General features: G+C 38.0%; 1 protein-coding gene across 3 annotated transcripts in view; it reads left to right on the forward strand.

Moving 5' to 3' along the window:
• Positions 1–21,236, forward strand: part of LOC132132135 (protein Aster-B-like) — a 64,970-nt gene that overhangs the window by 12,032 nt on the left and 31,702 nt on the right. For 2 of the 3 annotated variants that reach the window (XM_059544420.1, XM_059544421.1), the window contains exons 1-3: positions 5,562–5,678; positions 12,939–13,491; positions 15,366–15,443. In XM_059544420.1, coding sequence (XP_059400403.1) covers positions 13,127–13,491; positions 15,366–15,443 — 443 coding nt within the window. In that variant the 5' untranslated portion in view covers positions 5,562–5,678; positions 12,939–13,126. Of the gene's footprint in view, positions 1–5,561; positions 5,679–12,938; positions 13,492–15,365; positions 15,444–21,236 lie in introns of those variants that run through there. The other variant, XM_059544422.1, reaches the window with a different exon arrangement.

A 21,236-nucleotide genomic window follows, 5' to 3' on the forward strand; every position in this document is an offset into this window, starting at 1 on the left:
TTACTAACACAAAGAAATAGTTTAAAACTATTCTCATAATTCAATCAAACGTGTCAGAAACCAAACACACATGTGCTCTGGCCTGCAACTACAAGTTACAAAAAAAATGTAACAAGTTAGATTTACTAACACATAGAAATAGTTTAAAACTATTCTCAAACATTTCAATCAAAAATCAAGTCAGAAAACCAAAACACGCACAGGGTACAAACCAAACCTAAAACAGGAACAGAGAGACAAACTGAAACAAGACGGAGCTTTTTAAAGAGCCCAGCCAGCTGCAGCCACTGATGAGTGGGCGGAGTTCCAAGTCCCAATCAGCCATTGAACCACCAATCAGCTGCCGGAACAATCACAGAAGTCATCTTACCCGGTAAAAAAAACAAAAACAAATACACAAACCACAAAATACCAGAACAAAATAATTATAAAACAAACCCAGAACTCTGGGGACGTAACAGTATGTTGATGGAGCATGACTTAAGAGTAAATTCCTCCACTGCTTTGGAGTACAATCAGTCTACAACACTTAAAAATTCATGCACATCTTTATTGAAGTGCATGTTTTGAATCGTTCTCTGCTGCCTTAGGTATGGAACGTTTACCAGGTTTTTTTTTTGACCGTGCCAAGAATCCGTCTGATGCCCTGCAAAGTCTTGTATCCATAAAAAGCATCATATTTCTGATGGCCTTTATTGTTTCTCTCCTTACCTCTCTCTCCGTCTCTCTTCAGCCTTTTGAGACTGCTTCATTCAGCATCATGCTGGGCAAACACAGTTCAAACCCTCTGGCAAAATTTAGTCATTAATCACTTACCCCCATGTCGTTCCAAACCCGTAAAAGCTTTGTTCGTCCTAGGAAAATTTTTTAAGATATTTTGGATACAAACCGGGAGATTTATGACTGTCCTATAGATGCCAAGTAAGTTACACTGTCAAGGTCCAGAAAAGTATTTTCCTGTCTAGTCTTCCGGATGCGGTGACTTGGGTCCTTTCTGTGGTTGTTCCTGCTAAATGATTCACACAAACCTATTTGGATTACTCAGGAAGGGTCTCTGCGCATCATTTCTCTCTTTTGAACTGCTCAGGTCATATTATAGTGAGTTTCAAAGGGCACCTGTTCTTTTATGTGTGATATGAAATCTCAGCTCAAAGTTAATCATCACTGAGAAATTAAAGATGAAGTCAGAGTTATGGATTAGGAATTAATTTCTTCTTGTGTTTTTCATATAAGATTGGTCTTTTAAATGTTGATCCTCTGGAGTTAGTATTACATTGCACTTGTTGCAAGATTAATTATTTTGATTAAACAGCTCCCAAATTTTGGTAGATGGTTGATTTCACATAGCAGATGATAACATAGATTAGATAAATTATTACTATTAAACAAGATTTTTTTTGGCATATACTTCACAAGCTCTAAGAGCAGATTAGAGATTTTTCTATTTCATTACACTGATCATATACTACAGTCATTAATTTATTTATTTTTATTCATTTCTAGTGGTCGAAGACATAAAAAGCCATTGAAGACCTGCCATATTCCTTACCCCATGTTCTACTCTTCCACCCAAAACTGTCTTCTATCATATAAATATTCCCAGCACTCCTCCAATATATAATAAAGTATACTTTATGAGTAAGATGATCGGCATCTCTCCCATTTCTAGCCCAATTGCATCTACAGGGGATGTTTTAACTTATTAACGCAGATTGTCTGATATAAATTTTTTTCAGTAAAGATTTGGTTCCTGACCCATATACAATGAATGTATCAATAATCAAAGTAGGAATGAATCAGTGCTTGATACATGCACAGTATTGCACTATGACTAGCTCTAGCAATTGTGACCAGTGACCATACACATGCAATTTATGATCATATTACACTTTGATTCAATTTTACATATATGCAGTTTCCATGATCATTTTTCATCAAACCATAGACCAAGGTATTCAAAAAGAGCACTGTTTCCAATGTTTGAATATTCAAATTCAAATCTAAATGTTCTTCTTGTTCTTTTGTGAATGACATATATTTTGTTTTCGATACTGAGGGACCAATCCTCTACTTCTTTAAATAACTCCTGTATGCCTTTAGTAGCATTTTTAATATTGCTGCCTCTCTTCCATAATGACCCATCATCTGTTTAAAGAGCTAATCCTATTCCTGTTTTTTTTTCTGTATCAAAAACATTATTAATCATTAAATTAAACAAAATTGGGCTAATTGCACTCCCCTGCAGAGTTCCATTTATAATGTAATAAGGAGCTGATATTTCTTCTCCAAATTTAACCTGAAAAGTGTTTTTAAATAAAAAGTCTAAAACCCAGTTATAAAATTTGCCACCTATTCTAATTTTGGTCAGTTTAATTAGCAAACCTTCCCTCCACAAAGTGTCATAAAAAAGACTGCCAACATGTATTCTTTTATTACAAAAGCTTTTTTAACTTCAAACAATACCATAGCATCTACTGTACTTTTCCTTAAACATTAAATTTGAAACGTTGATAACCCTTCCCTTTTCTCCAAAATGTAATTTGGTCACCTAACAATCTTTCTGTCCATTACTTTACATAGCGTAGAGGTAAGAATGATATGTCTATAACTACTTTCCAAGGCTTAGCTACTGTATAGGGAACACAATTGCAGTTTTCCATTGCTTAGGAAGGACACACTCATTCCATAAATAATTATGTAAGTCCAATAATGTTTCTAAAGCTTTTGGTGTGCTCAGTTGCAGAACTTTATCTCAGTTCCTTCCTGCCCGTAATTATGCTGTCCTCCACATTATGCACATTGCATTTTCCCTTTGCAAACAGCAGCAGTAGGATATGTCTTATGTTCTGACATTTAGTAAAACTTAAAGAAGGGGGAACATACTCTCATACCACATAACTGATAAATCCTAGCTTCACCTTCACCTACTGGTAAATTAATGTCTTCAAAGTGTATCAACACCGAGAGACTATCAGACTGTTTATTATCTGGCCCTCCTGAAATCACCCCACACCCCCTATCACTGATCTGTATGATTCTTCTCAGAATCTGTTGATTTGTCTTGATGTTTTCTCAAAACGAGTCTTCTGTTGTTCCCACTGCGGATTCACTCTTTCATCCGACGTCCAGTCCCTATAGCAGCAGTCCAACATGCACTTTGCTTGCAGGAGATCCAAACATAAATCACATCCACCTTAGTCTCGTGTAGCCACACCTTCAGACTGATGGCTGAGGGTCTGGAATCCATGACAGCTTTATTGGCCAAGGCCCTCCCACGAGGTTGTTTGACCAACATGTCAAACAACCAATCACAGTTTGTTTCGTTCAGCGTCAAGTTTCAGGGTGTGGAAATGTCGCCACAATAACAGACCGGTGTGTAAAACTCTCGGACATGTTTGAAAGATTCTATGCCACCAACTTTAAATATCTCACATACTTTTGTTTTGAATATCCAGCATTTAGTTGATCCTGATAAGCGCTCGTCGTCACAGTTGTAAACACAATGGCTTTCTTCTTTTGTGAGGGAGTTTGGCAGCACGGAATCTTTGTTTCCAGGTGGAACGTTAAAGAACATGACACACATGTCTCTCGGAAATCCGGAGGCTGAGACTACATCCACCTCTACAAAAGAATAAATAGTACTACTCTCAGCTCCGATTCCGCCTCTAGAGGCCGCTCTTGTTACGTATGAAAGAAGAGCCTTCTCAGACAATCCAGCAAAAGCTGCAACCCGGAAAAACTATCGGCATGGATTTTTGCCCATTGTTCCAGCAATCAACTATCAGTGCCGATTTATCTGCAAAACTGTTACATCGGTCGACCACTTTATGTAAGACCTTACAGAGTGAGGGAGAGCTGCAGAAAAGCACAGTTTGCCACTGAATATGAATGTGTGGGCTATTCCAGCTAATTACTTACTGTAACTTAAAAAATGTGTGGTATATGCTCAGAAGATATATTGAATAATGTGGGTCCAATTATATGCAAATGAAATTATTGCTATATGTTTAGATTATTAGATATATTGTGATAAGCATATTAGAAACTAGCTAATTATTTCTTTTTCATCTTTCAAAATGAATACAACATCTCTCAAGGTTATCACCAGGTGGGCCATAAGGAGCTATCAGATTACAGTTTGGTGTTTAATTTATACTCTGAAAACCAGAAGTGTTTATTTTTATTCTCAGAAGACGTGATGTGAATACAGATGGCCAAAGGTGTTAATTACAAACACTCTTATATGGCATGACTTATGGACAGGTGTTGTCAGTCTGCTTGACTGGTTGATCATTCATCAGTGACATTTAATGGCACAACGGTCTCATTCAGAATCAAAAAGAAGGCCAGTTGGCACATACACTCCGGTGTAGTGAATGAATACATCAGGAACGTTATGGTGCGGTGAGGGAACTGTCACACGCAGAACAGACTGAAGTAGTCATCTGCCAAATAAATCCAGCATCCTGTGGCTTGATGTTCCTGAGCCAGTTAAAGAGACTCCCCAAATATCAAGCTTTGAAGCACATTACTAAGAGTTTGTGCTAGAAAATATTGCCAATAGAGGAGTAACTTTAATGAACTGTACTTTAGTGTTAATTTGCATACAAATTAAATATGGCAAAACATAAAATATTGTTACTGCTTGAATCATATGAGTATTAGTGCAAAACAATTGTTGGATTAAAATAACAAGATGGACTACCCTTTAGTACTTCATGGTAGGTATTTTCTGTCAGACAAGATTTGTAGTTTATACTTTTACCTTAGTTTTACCTCGTTGTACAGTATCTCCTGATGTCAAGATGTGCCTCTCATAATTTTAGGTACATTTTGACTGGCATTTTATTAGAAATATTTCTGGCTGTCAAGATGTGCTTTTGTTTTTTTTGTTTTTTTGTTTTTTTACCCCAGTTATGTTTTTGACGAGTATTTCCTACTGCAAAGATGGGAATATGATGTTTTCACATCAGTTATAGGTGGTTGTACATTTTGACAGGTATTTCCGGAAAATAATGTGTTTTTGATGGTTCTTTTTTTTTAAAGTAACGTTACGTTTTTTTAAGTAACGTTTTTTACGCTGTCTAGGTGTAATATTATGATTTAACATCAGCAAGTTGAACATTCTGACTCGTGTTTCCAGCTGACAAGAAATGAAGTTTTTAACGTTTAAAGTAGTTCGCTTTGAGTGAGAATCTAGTTTCTTCAGACAAGCACGGCAGTTTTAAGTGATCGCATATTCTGCGTTATTTTTTGTGCTAAAGCAATCTCTTTTAAACGACAAGCCTGCACCGGTTGCTTTTATACTGAGAGATCCGGGGCGCCCCGATCTCAGAAAGAGGGGTGATGCGCAACACGAAATCTACGTATATGACATTTCCGATCGTTTTTTTTTACCACACACAGATATTTTAATCAGACATAGGTTTGCATTTCTTTCGCTTATAACAAACCTAGTACAAGCTGTTCTATAAAACAACATTTATTTTGTTTCTGCTTTGCATCTCTCCCCATGAATTCTAGTGGAGTCGTCCGGGGAAAAGGAAACGTGAAGATAACGGAACAGTATGGGAATAAACGCCGTAACAGTTCCTCATTCATTCCGGCCAATTAAAACTTAAAGACAACGAGTACATATTAAAAACGAAGGTTTTGGTTAGCTATCTGAAATGTAAAAGGTAAGTTTTTTTTTATTTCCCTTTAGTGCATATTTTCAACTTTTTGTCTGTACCGTTAACGATGGTTAACAGATCAATAGCATTTTAAAGAGCATTTGAAACCGTATTTTCCGCTTAAAACGATGAAGTATAGCATATTTTACATGAAATATTGTTATGCGCTTTGGTGTTGCATAATTACTTTTAAACTTTGCTTTCTGATATAGTCAGATGCAGTGCTTAAGATTTGGTTTCTTTCCTTTAGAGTAGGGGAGCCCAACCTTTTTTGAACAAAGATCTACTTTTAGATTTATCAGTGTGCCGAGATCTACCACTCCAAACAGAAAGCCAGTCGCTACTCACAGCGCATCTGCAGATTTAATATGCTCAAAACAAACAGAAAAGTAGCTCTAATCCATATATAATAAATCTGTTGTGAATCAGAAGGCAGAGAAAGGTCAATATCTGCATAGATAGACCGTTTCAGGGATCAAACAGAAGCGAGTTGAGAAACAGGCTTTGGGTCAGTAGGCAGGCAGCAGAACGATCAGAATCCAGAAACAGGCTTTGGGTCAGTAGGCAGGCAGCAGAACAATCAGAATCCAGAAACAGGTTTTGGGTCAGTAGGCAGGCAGCAGAACAATCAGAATCCAGAAACAGGCTTTGGGTCAGTAGGCAGGCAGCAGAACAATCAGAATCCAGAAACAGGCTTTGGGTCAGTAGGCAGGCAGCAGAACGATCAGAATCCAGAAACAGGCTTTGGGTCAGTAGGCAGGCAGCAGAACGATCAGAATCCAGAAACAGGCTTTGGGTCAGTAGGCAGGCAGCAGAACGATCAGAATCCAGAAACAGGCTTTGGGTCAGTAGGCAGGCAGCAGAACGATCAGAATCCAGAAGCAGGCTTTGGGTCAGTAGGCAGGCAGCAGAACGATCAGAATCCAGAAACAGGCTTTGGGTCAGTAGGCAGGCAGCAGAACGATCAGAATCCAGAAACAGGCTTTGGGTCAGTAGGCAGGCAGCAGAACGATCAGAATCCAGAAACAGGCTTTGGGTCAGTAGGCAGGCAGCAGAACGATCAGAATCCAGAAGCAGGCTTTGGGTCAGTAGGCAGGCAGCAGAACGATCAGAATCCAGAAACAGGCTTTGGGTCAGTAGGCAGGCAGCAGAACGATCAGAATCCAGAAACAGGCTTTGGGTCAGTAGGCAGGCAGCAGAACGATCAGAATCCAGAAACAGGCTTTGGGTCAGTAGGCAGGCAGAACAATCAGAGAGAGTTAGAGATAGCAAGGGTCAGAGACACGGGTAGGCAAGAATAACCAGAAACGCTCAGACATGAATAATAACAAAAACATATAATAAAGTTATTTCTCTACCTTAGTGGGACCTCTGGCACTGGGAGGAGGCAGCTAGTTTCTCGTAGTCAGGGCAGTAAGAGCTGGTTGCAAGCCTTAAGCAGGCCAGAAGGTGGTCATCAGTCATTGTAGATCTGTACTTTGACTTGATGATTTTCATGTGAGAGAAAGCACACTCACACAAGTAGGTTGACCCGAAAAGTGCTGTCAAGTTGAAAGCACATTTTCTGAGGTTGTGATACTTTTGTTCAGTCAGTAAGTTCCAGAACTCTCCATTCATGTCAGATGTTGCCCTGGATTTGATCTCAATGTCATTTTGCAGTGTGAGAATCTCATTCTCAACAGCAGTGTTATTTAAGTGGAACAGTGATACAATTTTGGAGGCTATACAATCCACATCAATACTTGGACCAAATGGAAAACACAGATAGCTGGCAACAGGCTCGATGGATCCAAAATCTGTAAAGCGCCTCTCAAATTCTAACAAGATGCTCTGAACTTGCTCCTCAAAACGTGCACTGTCAAGCTGCACAAAGTCTTTGGCCTGACGTTGAAGTTCTGCCTGCATGTGAGGAAAGTTCCGTAGGTCATAGCGTTGCAGCCTATTTGAAAGCAGTTGTAGCTTGCTTTTAAATGTGTTTACTGCACTGATCATGTTGATTACATGTTTGTCTTTACCCTGCAGCTCTAAATTAAAATCATTCAGCAGGTCAGTGAGATCTGTCAGGAACGCTAAATCCAATAGCCACTGGTAGTCCTCTAGCTGGGCATATTCTGCGTGTTTCGAAAGCTTCAGAAAATCTTTGATTTCAGGCAACAACTCTGAGAATCTCGCTAAAAATTTACCTCTACTCAGCCATCTAACATCTGTGTGCAGCAACAGGTCTGTGTGTTCTGCACCAGTCTCCTCCAAATGAGCACGGAATAACCTTCTCTGTAGACTCCTGGCCCGAACGGAACACACAATCTTCATTGCAACATCCATCACTTCTTTCATGTTTAAAATCTTACTACATAATGCCTGCTGGTGGATTATACAGTGGTAATTAAGGAAGTCCTGGAAAAATTCACTCTGTTTGCACAATGCAATGAATCCGCTGGTACGGCCCACCATTGCTGGAGCACCATCCGTTGTGATAGAGATGAGTTTGAAGAGGGGCAATTGGGTCTTGTTGACAAATTCCATGAAAGCTTGGAAAATATCTTCGCCTCTTGTGTGTCCTTTCAATGGTAAAATGGTGAGCAGCTCTTCTTTTGCACCCATGTCTCCAAAAACCATTCTAATGAAAACACATAGTTGTGCCACATCAACAACATCAGTTGACTCGTCAAATTGAAGAGAAAAACATTCGCACTGTTCAACATCCTTCCTTAACTGCTCCTCGACATCCTCTGCCATTTCCTCACATCGCCGTGTAACAGTGCCACGGGATAATTGCACGTCCTTAATGGCAGCTATGATGTCACTTTTATTCTTAAAGTCACCAAAAAGTGTGTCTGCAGCCTCGACAAACGCTTCTTTCACAACTTTGCCGTCCTTGAAAGACTTCTTGTGTTTTGCAAGAACATGACTGACACGATAAGATGCTATAGTTGCAGCCTTACCCTTGGTGCTTGGCCTGGTAAAAATGGACTGCTGTGCTGCTAACTGCCCCTTCAATTCCCGGACTTTTCGGGTGCGTAGAGCTGATATAGCCGGAAAATCTGCGTCATAGCTTTTGTGCACGGTCTTAAAATGCCGCTCCAAATTGCCCTTCTTCGGTAAGGCCACGCTTGAATTGCAAATAAGACAGATGGACTTCGAATTTGAATAAACAAAAAAGTAATCCTCTTCCCAGTCAGAATGAAAATGATATGTTTTCGTTTTTTTTTGGCTTCTGCCATAGTTGTGTTTTCTTTTGCTGATGTCGCGACTCGCAGCTCTCTCAACGTCTCCCTAGTAACAATGAATAGTGGCGCGAAATTCGCGAATGATGCGGCTCGAGGTGAACGGCGGGAGCTCGCATATCTGAAGAGCCGACTATTTTAAAAAATATAGCCTATAGAAATTAAATAATTCTGTAATAATGAAATATTGAATAATTTTATTTAAAATAATATTGTGTGTTCATGCAAGTTATAATGCTAGAGTGCTGGTTATAACATGGCAATAAAGAAAAAAGAAAAAGAGGGACCAGTTTAATCCTTTCAGTTATTTATTTTTCTGAATATTTATTATCTTTTTCTTTAATATGGGTTCTATTATATTATTGTTTTGAATGTTGTTTCTATACATTAAAAATATGTAATTTAAATGGAAAGGTTTAGTATTTTTTTTTAATAACAAATCAAGGCATTTAAAAAAAATTGTTAGACATTGTGAGTATGATTTCGTTAAATAATTTAATTAGAATTGTTTTCACACCTATCATAGTCAAAGTCAAAACATTTATTTTTTAAAGAGCCGTTTGTGACCCAAAAGAGCCGTCTCTTTTCAGTGAGCTGAGTCAACGAGCTAGAATGCCAGCGAGCTACTAATAATGTAACGTGCCTAGCTAAAATCCTGTCTGAATTCAGATTAGCTGACATATATTTGAAATAGTATGAGTAGGCTATGTATGCGATTTCGAATTCAGCCCATAATTTCTTCGCTGTTATTTTTTTCATAAAGGTCAAACTTTATGTCAGTGAATTTTACAAATATTTAACAACCAATGAAAAGCATTAAAACAGTTTGTGTTAAATCTTGTTACTCGACCCCCATGATAAATGCGCTGCTGCCCCGCGACCCCGCACCTCCCCCACCCCAGGGTCATAAATTAACTTTTTGGCTCACCTGCCACGGGGACTGGTAGATGAAATATCCAACAGCAAGCATATTTTTTTACTGGCCAAAATAATAAACAGCCTTTTTTTGTCACATATACATTCATTTCAGTACTTTTAATTGAGATAATAAGGTAGGCCTATTATGTTGAATACAAACATAAAAAAAATGTCCAGAGCAAAATTTTAAATGTAGGCTATAATAATAAAAAAAAAATATCGATATATATATATATTGATCAAAATGTGAGAAATATATGGAATATTTCTATCCTTGGGGTGAAATATAGCCTATATATATATATATATATATATATATATATATATATATATATATATATATATATATATATATATATATATATAAAACTCCTTTTCGCGAGAAAAGAACGACCATAGTGTGTAAAGCAGAAGCAGCCTGGCCAGCGGCGGAGTATGCACGATCCGCGAGTGCTGAAGACGTTCTGCACGGCTTGGATGGGTGCGCGGGCTTTGCTCTCTGATATAAATGGGCGGCGACCGCTTTTCCAGTGGAGCTTTTTCCTCAGCGCTGTCAACAGATAGAGCGTTAACTGTACGTACACACCGCCGCCGACTTGAGCTGCAAACTCTGGTCGTCCTGTCAAGGACGCTTGTCAAAAAGTACGAGGAAGCTTGACGCTTGACCGCTCTGAATAGTGAGTGTGCGCGCGCGGCCGGGGCTCTCTCTCTCTCTCTCTCTGAACAGAAAACCACTCGCGATGTTGTTGTTTTTAAAAAAAAGAAATACAGCGTTTTCTTTACTCAAGAAATACTATGTCTGTAAAGGTTAATTTTTTATGTTTTTGATGTCTGAGACGCGGGAGCGGTGAAGAGAGAGAAAGGGCAAACCAGAGTACAATTTACTCTCGCGATCGACTGGAAAGCAGTCCGCGATCGACAGGTAGACCGCGATCGACTGGTTGGGCACCCTTGCTTTAGAGTATCAAATGCATTATAATGCCACATGGTAAGTTAATACAAAAAGTGCTGTGTCATTATTATGGTAAAATTATTCTAATATATTGTAGTGCCATGGTACTTTCATAATACCATAGTAATCTGATAAATACTTTGGAACTTAAATTAACGTACCACACTTTTCATATGAAATAGCCAAGAATATGCCCTGGTATTACTATGGTGCCAGGTCCAAAAACCCTTGGTAGTGCCATGGTACAGGTGGAGATACAGGTGTAAAATATAATACATTGCACACCAATGCACATGATTCATATGCATTTTTAATGCATTTTTGTGATTTCTTAAAAAATAAAATTGGTTGATGGACTCATTTTAGCACCTAACTTTACAAAAAGTTACAGGTAAGATATGTGCAGTACAGTTTATGCATTGTGGTACAGTGTGCACATTTCCGGTGCACCACTTGTAGTGGACATGGTTGGATTTGTTTTTATATATAATCTCAGTCTAAGAATGCAGAACTCATATATTTGGCATTTACTGCTAAGGACAAGACCACAGAGACTTATTTTTATAAAAGAAAAAAAAAAAAAACCTGGCCATCTCCAGTGGAGCAGGAGTAGGAGTGATCTAACTGTGTGTGGCAGGTTACTAACCCGCCGTAGGGGTCAGTCAGCAGATTATATGATGTGTTGAGCAGGCAGATGGGCAGCCCGTGAGTGTGTGTCTGCTCTCAGTAGGTTGCGGCTTACTGCACTTCCTCCTGTAACATGAACTCACTCGCATGTTTACGCCTGAATTCCTTACACACGTCTGAAGTGCAGCGCTATGTGACGCCTGGTATATTAACACTGGCATGCATGGCTGAATCTAAAATGTTTTATTAGGGACATATCCTGAGGAATCAAGCTTCCTAGATTTTTTTTTTTTTTAGACAAGAGTCATTGTACTTTGAAAATATATTGTAACTGTCAAAATGCAAAACTTCCCTCCTAGTGAAACAAGTATCTACTGAAATTATTGAAGTGGACTTTAGGGGAAAAAATGAAATGTATAAATATACATTACAAGTCAAAACTTTTTAATAATTAAGATTTAAAAAAAGAAATAAATATCTTATGCTTACATATTTATTTGATAAAAAAATCCAGTGATATGGTAAAATATTATTACAGTTTAAAATAATATATTTTAAAGTGTAATTTATTTCTGTGATGACAAAGTTGATTTTCCAGCAGTCATTACTACAGATTTCATGTAATACTTCAGAAATCATTATGATGTGCAGATTTAGTGCTCCATCATTATTAATTATTAATGTTGCCCAGTTATTATCATGTTTCATATTATTACTGAAAACAGTTTTTGCTGCTTAGTATGGTTATGATAATTTAATTTTTCAGCATTATTTGATAGATAGAAAATTCATATAAACAGCATTTATTTTAAATAATAAAGAAAACCTTTCCTGTCACTTTTGATAAATGTAACCCATCCATACATTTTATTATTATTATTTTACATTTTGAAACCTTTGAATGGTAGCATATCACAGTTTGCAATATCATTTTTTGCTGTTTAATATATATATATATATATATATATATATATATATATATATATTAAACAGCAAAAAATGATTTTGCATGAATTACTTTATCACTTCTGTGACTTAATTAAATGTGTGTATGTATGGTAAATGTCCAGTGGGGTAATTTGAGGTGAAATCTTTAAATTAAGGTGTGATCATGTTCATTTCACAGTGGTTTTACAGTAATACTCCAGAGCAGGAAAGAGCATGTGTGTGTGAGAGAGCAAATATGTCATTTTTGTTTCCTATTATTATGTGTCTGACTTATTTGCATTTCTATGCTATCCTTTCTGTGAAATCTTTGCTATAAAGTCCTCATGTTTTCTTTCAACTCTTGTGTGCATGTTTATGTGCATGTATAGGCTCTGTCCACCTAGCACAGTGGTTCTCAAACACTTCAGCTCAAGTAGCACCTCTGATCAACTCAGAACATTCAGGAACAAGCACATTTTCAAACAAATAAATAACCTACAGTATGTACTTCCAGCAATCCAAACTTAACCTTAAAAATTCAAATAAAACATACATTTTTATTTCAGAGTTTGAGAACCGCTGACCTATTAGATCCTATGACCTTCCTCTGACTTCTAGGGAGCTATTCTGGTTTTCTGGACAGAAGCTTTTTGAAGGAAATCTTCTGTAAGTCCCAACATGTCAGCACTGAGCTGTCTAACAGAAAGTGCTAAACTTAGCTCAGCCCAGGTGTGGACTCGCTGAGCTCTTTGATCTGCATCTGTACTTGGTTCTGGACTCATGTAAGACTGAGCAGAAGTAGAATCATGTCAGAAACCCTCCAGCTGCCCGCGCTGCAGATCCAGGGCCCGGTAGATGGGGAGTGCAACGGATGCGAGGTGGATTCGGCCCTATCCAGCTCTTCCAGCCCCTCTCTGCGGCGTAAACGCTTTAAAATGCGCCGTATGAAGAACGTCATGAGTGAGAAAGAGCAACTGGAGAAGGAACAACTTCAGCGTTCCGGCTCCAAGGAGTACCTGCAGCTTCCGTCTATTGAGATCACGCCATCCAGCGATGAGGACGCGGCATGGTCGAGCTGTTCGACGCCCAGCGCCTCGCCCCAACGGAGACGCTTCCTTCTGCGCAAGTGGCTGAGAGGAGGCGAGAAAAAAGAGCACGGCAGTGAGAGCAGGTCTGTATGAGCACGAGACCGAACCCTTCTCCCCGACCCCTCTGCACTGCCTGATCTCAGCACACAAACCCATCCATTCTCCATTGTCGCTGTCCATCATGTTGAAAAAACAAACAAACAGCGTATGCTGGTTAGGTATGTTTAGAAGCATGGCAGCTGGTTTGAGCTGGCTTAAGCTGGTCCTTAGCTGGTTATAAACTGGTTATGCACCAGCACATAATGTTTTTTTTTCAACAGGGTCTACATCACTTCATTAGAGTCTTTGTGTGAGCTTGCTCTACTACATAAGTGATAGCAGAAAACCTTTGTGTTTTTTGTGAGTGTGATTTTTCCATCTTCTCTGGAGGGACTGAAGTCTCTGCTGTGACATTTATAGGGCTGGTGGGAAAAACAAGCTGCCAGGAATGCTGACAGGAGTTTGTCGGGGGACGTCTTAAATATTCATGACTCTCACTGGCTTTTAATAGACAAAAATACGAAATATGTATCTGCTATGACCTGAACATTTACTTTAAGCCTCTTTAACAATAGCTGAAATTAGACTTCAAGTACACTCCCAGTCAAAAGTCTCGACACACTTGATTTCAAATTTTAGATTTATGATCTTGAATATTAAAAATAAATTATTAATTTATAAAATAGAAATAACTGAAGCAAGATTTGAGATGCTGTACAAAAATTCAGTTAATTTTTTTTATATTTATCTTTTCTGAGCAAACTATTCTGCTTACCAAGGCTGCATTTATTTGATCAAAAATACTGTTAAATGTATTTTTATGAAATACTATTACAATTTAAAACAACTGATTCTATTCTAGTATATTTTACATTTTGGCCAACTGAATTTTCAGCATCATTACTCCAGTCCTCAGTGTCACATTATCCTTCATAAATCATTCTAATATACTGACATGTTGCTCAAAAAGTATTATTATTTATGTTGAAAACAGTTGTGCTGCTTAATATTTTTGTGAAAACGAATGCAATTTTAAGTATTCTTTTATAAAGACATTAAAGCATTACTTTGAAATAGATTTGTAACAATGGTAAAGTCTTAACTTTCAATTTCAATCAATGTAATGTATCCTTGGAATAGCAAAAATTATTCATTTCTTTTGAAAAAATAGACTTTTATTTTTACATCTGCATAATTCTCATACTTTAAGTTTGTCATTTCAGAAATTTCATGACTTTACTATCATCCTAAAATGCTTCTAATAAAGAATGGGTAGGTGTGTGTAAACTTTAGGGTACATTTATGATTTAGAATTTGTATTCCAACGTGTAGCCAGATGTTTGACATGACTGACATTAATCCGTTATCAGCTGTAAGCTGTCAGGTGTTTGCTGGTAGAAAACCCTTTTAAATACACCAGTTTTTACCAGTGTATGACTCTGTTATGTTGATCTGTTAGGTTGTTTTCTCACCTGCTTCCTTTTTATGCAGCCAGGGAACCACTTTTGTGGTCAAATGCACAGGATGTTTTTCTGCCATTTCTTTTTTTAAGCATACTTTGCACATTGTACAATGATCTTGATAATCATGTCAAGGTTTACTGGTTAAATGTGTGTTTTGCTGTGTTGTTTGAGTTTATAGCACTCTTGTCAAATAGGACACTCTCTGCTGTCCTCTAGTGGAAAAGACTAAACAGTGTCCTTAAAATAAACACTAAACTATCAAACTATGTACACGTTGTGTATTGATCTTGTATGTCTTGTTTGAGCATTTTTTGTTATATCAATTAAAAGACATCACTGTGTGTCCAAACTCACCTTCTGTTGTGTCATTCTCAGTATAAGTGAACATCTGTTGTGTGTTTGTGTGTGTGTGTTTTTCTTATGTTGTGATTGTAATGTGATGCTCTGTGTTACAGCAGTCAGCAGAGCAGCCTGCAGAGCAGCCATGAGGAAGAGTCCACACGCTACCTGAGCCCCAACACACGCGACGACAGGTACACACTCCGGGCTGCTTTGCATGTCATTTTCATTGTCAGTAGTTTTTACGTTAAAGTATTTGGAAGCTTATTAGTTGAGATATTTATCTCACTCGTCTAATATTTATACATTATACTGATCTTACCGTAGTTTCCTTATGTGTCCAACAAGGGTCAGTAGTTGGACTGCTCACAATCTGGCCGAACCCAGTTTGTATGCTTATAACTATTAGCTTGTGAACATATGTACCGTATGTGATATATCTTATCACAAATTGTTTGTGAGCCATATTAGCATAGATCTGAAATCAAAAAATCTGAAATCTTTTGACTTCTTATAAACTACCTAATTTCTCATTAGGTCAGCCTTAAAAATATTTTGGTTTGCAGTAACAGTAAAAAAAAAAAAAAAAAAAAAGGGTCGGTAGGTAGTTCTTTTTTTTTTTTTTTAAGTTTCAATGTAAAAAAAAAAAAGTACATTTTGGTGATGGTGATTTCAATATATTGAAGACCAATATTCCTGATGATTTATTGGCGTGAAGTTTCGTGCACAATGACAAACAGGAGTGCAACATTCTCGAAAAACAATAAGCAGAGTGGACTGCCATAACAATGCAAAACATTTACTGCAGGCTTCAACATGGCTGTGTTTACGATTAGAAATGTCAACAAAAAATCGCATAAGCGATTCTAGCCCGAATCTGTATCTGTATGCATGAGACTGTCTGAATACCAGCAGAATTCACATTTCTGTTGTAAAAAGAGAAACATTGTGCAGAAGTATTATTTGCTGTTATGCGTGTGTGTCCTGTGACGAGTCAGCTGCCTCCTCCCTGATTGTCACCGGCACCCCGTCCTAAATCGCCGCCCTTCACCAGGCTCCCGACTGGAGTGGGTGTGTGAGAGGAGGGGCGCTGGACGAGTCAGGGCTGGCGGCGTGTGATGGGGCACACCTCATCACCGCCGCTGTTTAAAAGCCCAACGCGCCTCTCCTCTGGAGACCGGTCTCTTCCCCATGCATGCACACTGGTTTCCTCGCGGGTCCAGGAATGGTGCGTTGAGGGACTCCCGCGCCACTAGAGACGTGAGCTGCCGGACCCGCGATCCAGATGGGAACCGCACCCGTTTGCACGGCCGACGGGCCAGGATGCCGGGCCGTCCCCCCCCTGCCAGCGCCGCGGCCAACGAGAGTGATGCGGCCGCTAGAGGAAGCCGCCGCCCCTTGCGCCCCGGACCGAAGAGGGGAGAGTGTGCGGCCACCGGACTCCGCCCTTTACCTGGACCCTTCCTCCATGATTACTGCCCGACCCACACGAACCCTGCAGCACGACGAGGGCACCAGATCCCCTGTTTATTTTGGGACACTTCCCCCTTTGGCCACCTTTATCCCCTCTTGTTTGATTTTCTGTTAATAAAAGCCTCTCCGAGGCCTGACGCCACGCCCACTGTGCCTGTCGCTGGCTCCTCCCATCACAGTCCGAAGCTGCAGTTGCTGTGTGACGCGTGTTCAAAAAAAATAAAAAAATCTGGACGCGCTCCAAAAAAACTAAACAAAAAAAACTTGGATGCGCTTCGAGAGAAGGTCTTTAAAATCAATTTCCTTTTTTCATTTTTTGAAACTTGTGTTGGTTGGTCCAATCAAAGATTTTCGAACATAAAGTGACAGTTTCGATCTGTTTTAATGAATCTTTAGATGTATTATGGTGCCCGAACCCGTATGACTTTGAACAGTGACCGCGAACATTTTGTTTACTGCAGCTGCAACCATCATTACCAAGCGAGAACCTTTGACTCTGACAGTGAATGAGAGTATGAGACGAAGCGAACGCACAGACCATAGTGTGACATCCGTGTAAACAGATGACGTCACAGGGTTTTTTTAAAAGAAGGAACGTAGCCTTCGTTTGTATGTAGGCCTAGGCAATTTATGTATTTACAATACTTACTAAAATATAGTTAATATTATTTTATTGCTTTTGTATTAGTTGTTTAAAGAGTAAAAAAAAATTGGTCAGTCTTAACGCAAATTTACAACTGGCAAGTCGGTCAGACTAAAAGCAAAAAAAAACATTTGAGTCTGTCCTAAATTGACAGGGTCGGTCGGGTTACGGCAAACAAGAATATTTTTAAGGATGGCCTTATGGACACTTTTCACATTTCCATGGCTCTCAGAAGTGGAAGATATCATAGTTGGGTGAACTTTTGTGTCATTACATTTATTTTTTACTCTGATGTGGAAATATGCTTGTGTATTTAATATGACAAATAGCGCGAATTGGGCTTTCATCCTATTGTTACTTTTTCTCATGTCAGTCTTTGCCATTGTATGTAATGCTGACATGTTTTAAACTTCCTGTAGGCAGCTGGTTTTAGTCTCAGTGTCAGTTCTCAAGTGTGGTTGAGAAGTATCTGTTTTTGGTGGTTCACGTTTTGCTTATGAAGTTGTTCTTCTTTCTGTGTCAAGTTCTGCATCTGTTATCTGGCTTTGAGTCTGACCACAGATCTCACTGTCTGTATTGTGCAATTTCAAAAACAACTCTTGCATCACTTTCCCATGGCAGGGCTGCAGAACAGCCCATTGTGTCTTCTGAGACTAAATATATATATATATATATATGGGTTCGATTCCCCGGGAACACATGACAGGTAAAAATTGATAGCCTGAATGCACTGTAAGTCGCTTTGGATAAAAGCGTCTGCTAAATGCATTAATTTAATTTAATATTTATTTATATATATATATATATATATATATATATATATATATATATATATATATATATATATATATATATATATATATATGAGACTACACTCAGCAACCTGATTTCAGCTGATTCCTGAGCTTATTTTTAAATCGGTTTTGTGTTGTGACGTAAAAGCAGCTCATGTTCATTAAAGGTGATGAATGTTCAGACTGTTTGTGTCCCATTAGGCTGAATTGATCACAGCGAAGTGCCTAAACTCTCATTTACACACATACAGTACATATACATCATAGGCACCCTTTTAGTTCGCCAGTGTGTGAATTTGAATCAAATTGGCCAGATCTCACAGGATGTTGGATTGGAATTTGAATTTACAAATGTTTTATGAAAAAAATACATACATTTTATTCTTAATTTAGACTGATTATACAACCCGAATTCCGGAAAAGTTGGGACATTTTTTTAATTTTAATAAAATAAAAACTAAAAGACTTTCAAATCACATGAGCCAATATTTTATTCACAATAGAACATAGATAACATAGCAAATGTTTAAACTGAGAAAGTTTACAATTTTATGCACAAAATGAGCTCATTTCAATTTTGATTTCTGCTACAGGTCTCAAAATAGTTGGGACGGGGCATGTTTACCATGGTGTAGCATCTCCTTTTCTTTTCAAAACAGTTTGAAGACGTCTGGGCATTGAGGCTATGAGTTGCTGGAGTTTTGCTGTTGGAATTTGGTCCCATTCTTGCCTTATGTAGATTTCCAGCTGCTGAAGAGTTCGTGGTCGTCTTTGACGTATTTTTCGTTTAATGATGCGCCAAATGTTCTCTATAGGTGAAAGATCTGGACTGCAGGCAGGCCAGGTTAGCACCCGGACTCTTCTACGACGAAGCCATGCTGTTGTTATAGCTGCAGTATGTGGTTTTGCATTGTCCTGCTGAAATAAACAAGGCCTTCCCTGAAATAGACGTTGTTTGGAGGGAAGCATATGTTGCTCTAAAACCTTTATATACCTTTCAGCATTCACAGAGCCTTCCAAAACATGCAAGCTGCCCATACCGTATGCACTTATGCACCCCCATACCATCAGAGATGCTGGCTTTTGAACTGAACGCTAATAACATGCTGGAAGGTCTCCCTCCTCTTTAGCCCGGAGGACACGGCGTCCGTGATTTCCAACAAGAATGTCAAATTTGGACTCGTCTGACCATAAAACACTATTCCACTTTGAAATAGTCCATTTTAAATGAGCCTTGGCCCACAGGACACGACGGTGCTTCTGGACCATGTTCACATATGGCTTCCTTTTTGCATGATAGAGCTTTAGTTGGCATCTGCTGATGGCACGGCGGATTGTGTTTACCGACAGTGGTTTCTGAAAGAATTCCTGGGCCCATTTAGTAATGTCATTGACACAATCATGCCGATGAGCGATGCAGTGTCGTCTGAGAGCCCGAAGACTACGGGCATCCAATAAAGGTCTCCGGCCTTGTCCCTTACGCACAGAGATTTCTCCAGTTTCTCTGAATCTTTTGATGATGTTATGCACTGTAGATGATGAGATTTGCAAAGCCTTTGCAATTTGACGTTGAGGAACATTGTTTTTAAAGTTTTCCACAATTTTTTTACGCAGTCTTTCACAGATTGAAGAGCCTCTGCCGATCTTTACTTCTGAGAGACTCTGCTTCTCTAAGACAAAGCTTTTATAGCTAATCATGTTACAGACCTGATATCAATTAACTTAATTAATCACTAGATGTTCTCCCAGCTGAATCTTTTCAAAACTGCTTGCTTTTTTAGCCATTTGTTGCCCCCGTGCCAACTTTTTTGAGACCTGTAGCAGGCATAAAATTTTAAATGAGCTAATTAAGTGGATAAAAGTGTAAAATTTCTCAGTTTAAACATTTGCTACGTTATCTATGTTCTATTGTGAATAAAATATTGGCTCATGTGATTTGAAATTCCTTTAGTTTTCATTTTATTAAAATTTAAAAAACGTCCCAACTTTTCCGGAATTCGGGTTGTACCTGATTTTTCATGGAATATACATTATTTCGGAGCTGAAGTATAAAACTGTCAGTACTGTTTAAACAATTCAAGGGATAGTTTACCCAAAAATGAAAAGTATGTCATTGTTTACTCACCCTAATGTCTGTTCAAACCTGTATGACTTTATTTTTGTTCTGTGGAACATGAAATAAGATTTTTTTTTTTTCACATAGTGGAAGTCAGTGGTAATCAAAACAGTTAATTTTCATTTTGGGGTGAACTATCCCTTTAACATCAATAAATACAAAATGTAAGATTAGCAGAAGAATTTCAGTTGGTCATATGGTTTTCAGTACCTATAAAAAATATGTTGAAAATATGTTTTTAATTAGTATGTTAATATAATTAATGTAATACAATTAATAAAGTAAATATGTTTAATATTTTAATATAATTTAAAAATTAATAATAATTAATATAATAAAATATATGTGAATTTAACACAAGTTTCCATAGATAATACATTTTAGATATAAGTTAGTTATTTAGAGTAATTTCATCAAATGTCTATATAAATGCCCCAGTATGTGTATCAGAAATATCAGGGAATATGTGATTTCCAAGCCTGGTCATGAAAAACTGTTCTTTACAATTCATGGAATTTTATATGTTTTGCTAGTTTATTAGTCTAATTTTTCATTACCTTGAAGTTTTTTATGTGCAATCTGTATACAATATGTTTTTCTCCAGTAATCAGAAAATAAGAAGATAAAAAAAGTCAAAAGGTATAGAAAGTATGGAAGAGGATTAGGGCCAAGTAGTGTTGTTTTTGGCAGCCAGTTTTAATTTTAGTTTTAGTCTGGTTTTTGTGTGCTGTCATTTTAGTTTTTATTAGTTTTAGTCATGTTCATACTCTTTTTAGTCTAATCAAGTTTCAGTCAACTAAAAGTCTGTTCAGTTTAGTCCTTTTTTAATCAGCATTATCCATGTATACTTTCGTCTATTTTTAGTCAACAAAAACGGATAACATTTAGTCTAGTTTTAGTCAATGAACATTTTATTTTTAATCTCTTTTTAGCAATGCAATTCTATTTAACCCAGTCAATA

Source organism: Carassius carassius, chromosome 49 (genome assembly GCF_963082965.1).
Source record: "Carassius carassius chromosome 49, fCarCar2.1, whole genome shotgun sequence".
NCBI lineage: Eukaryota > Metazoa > Chordata > Actinopteri > Cypriniformes > Cyprinidae > Carassius > Carassius carassius.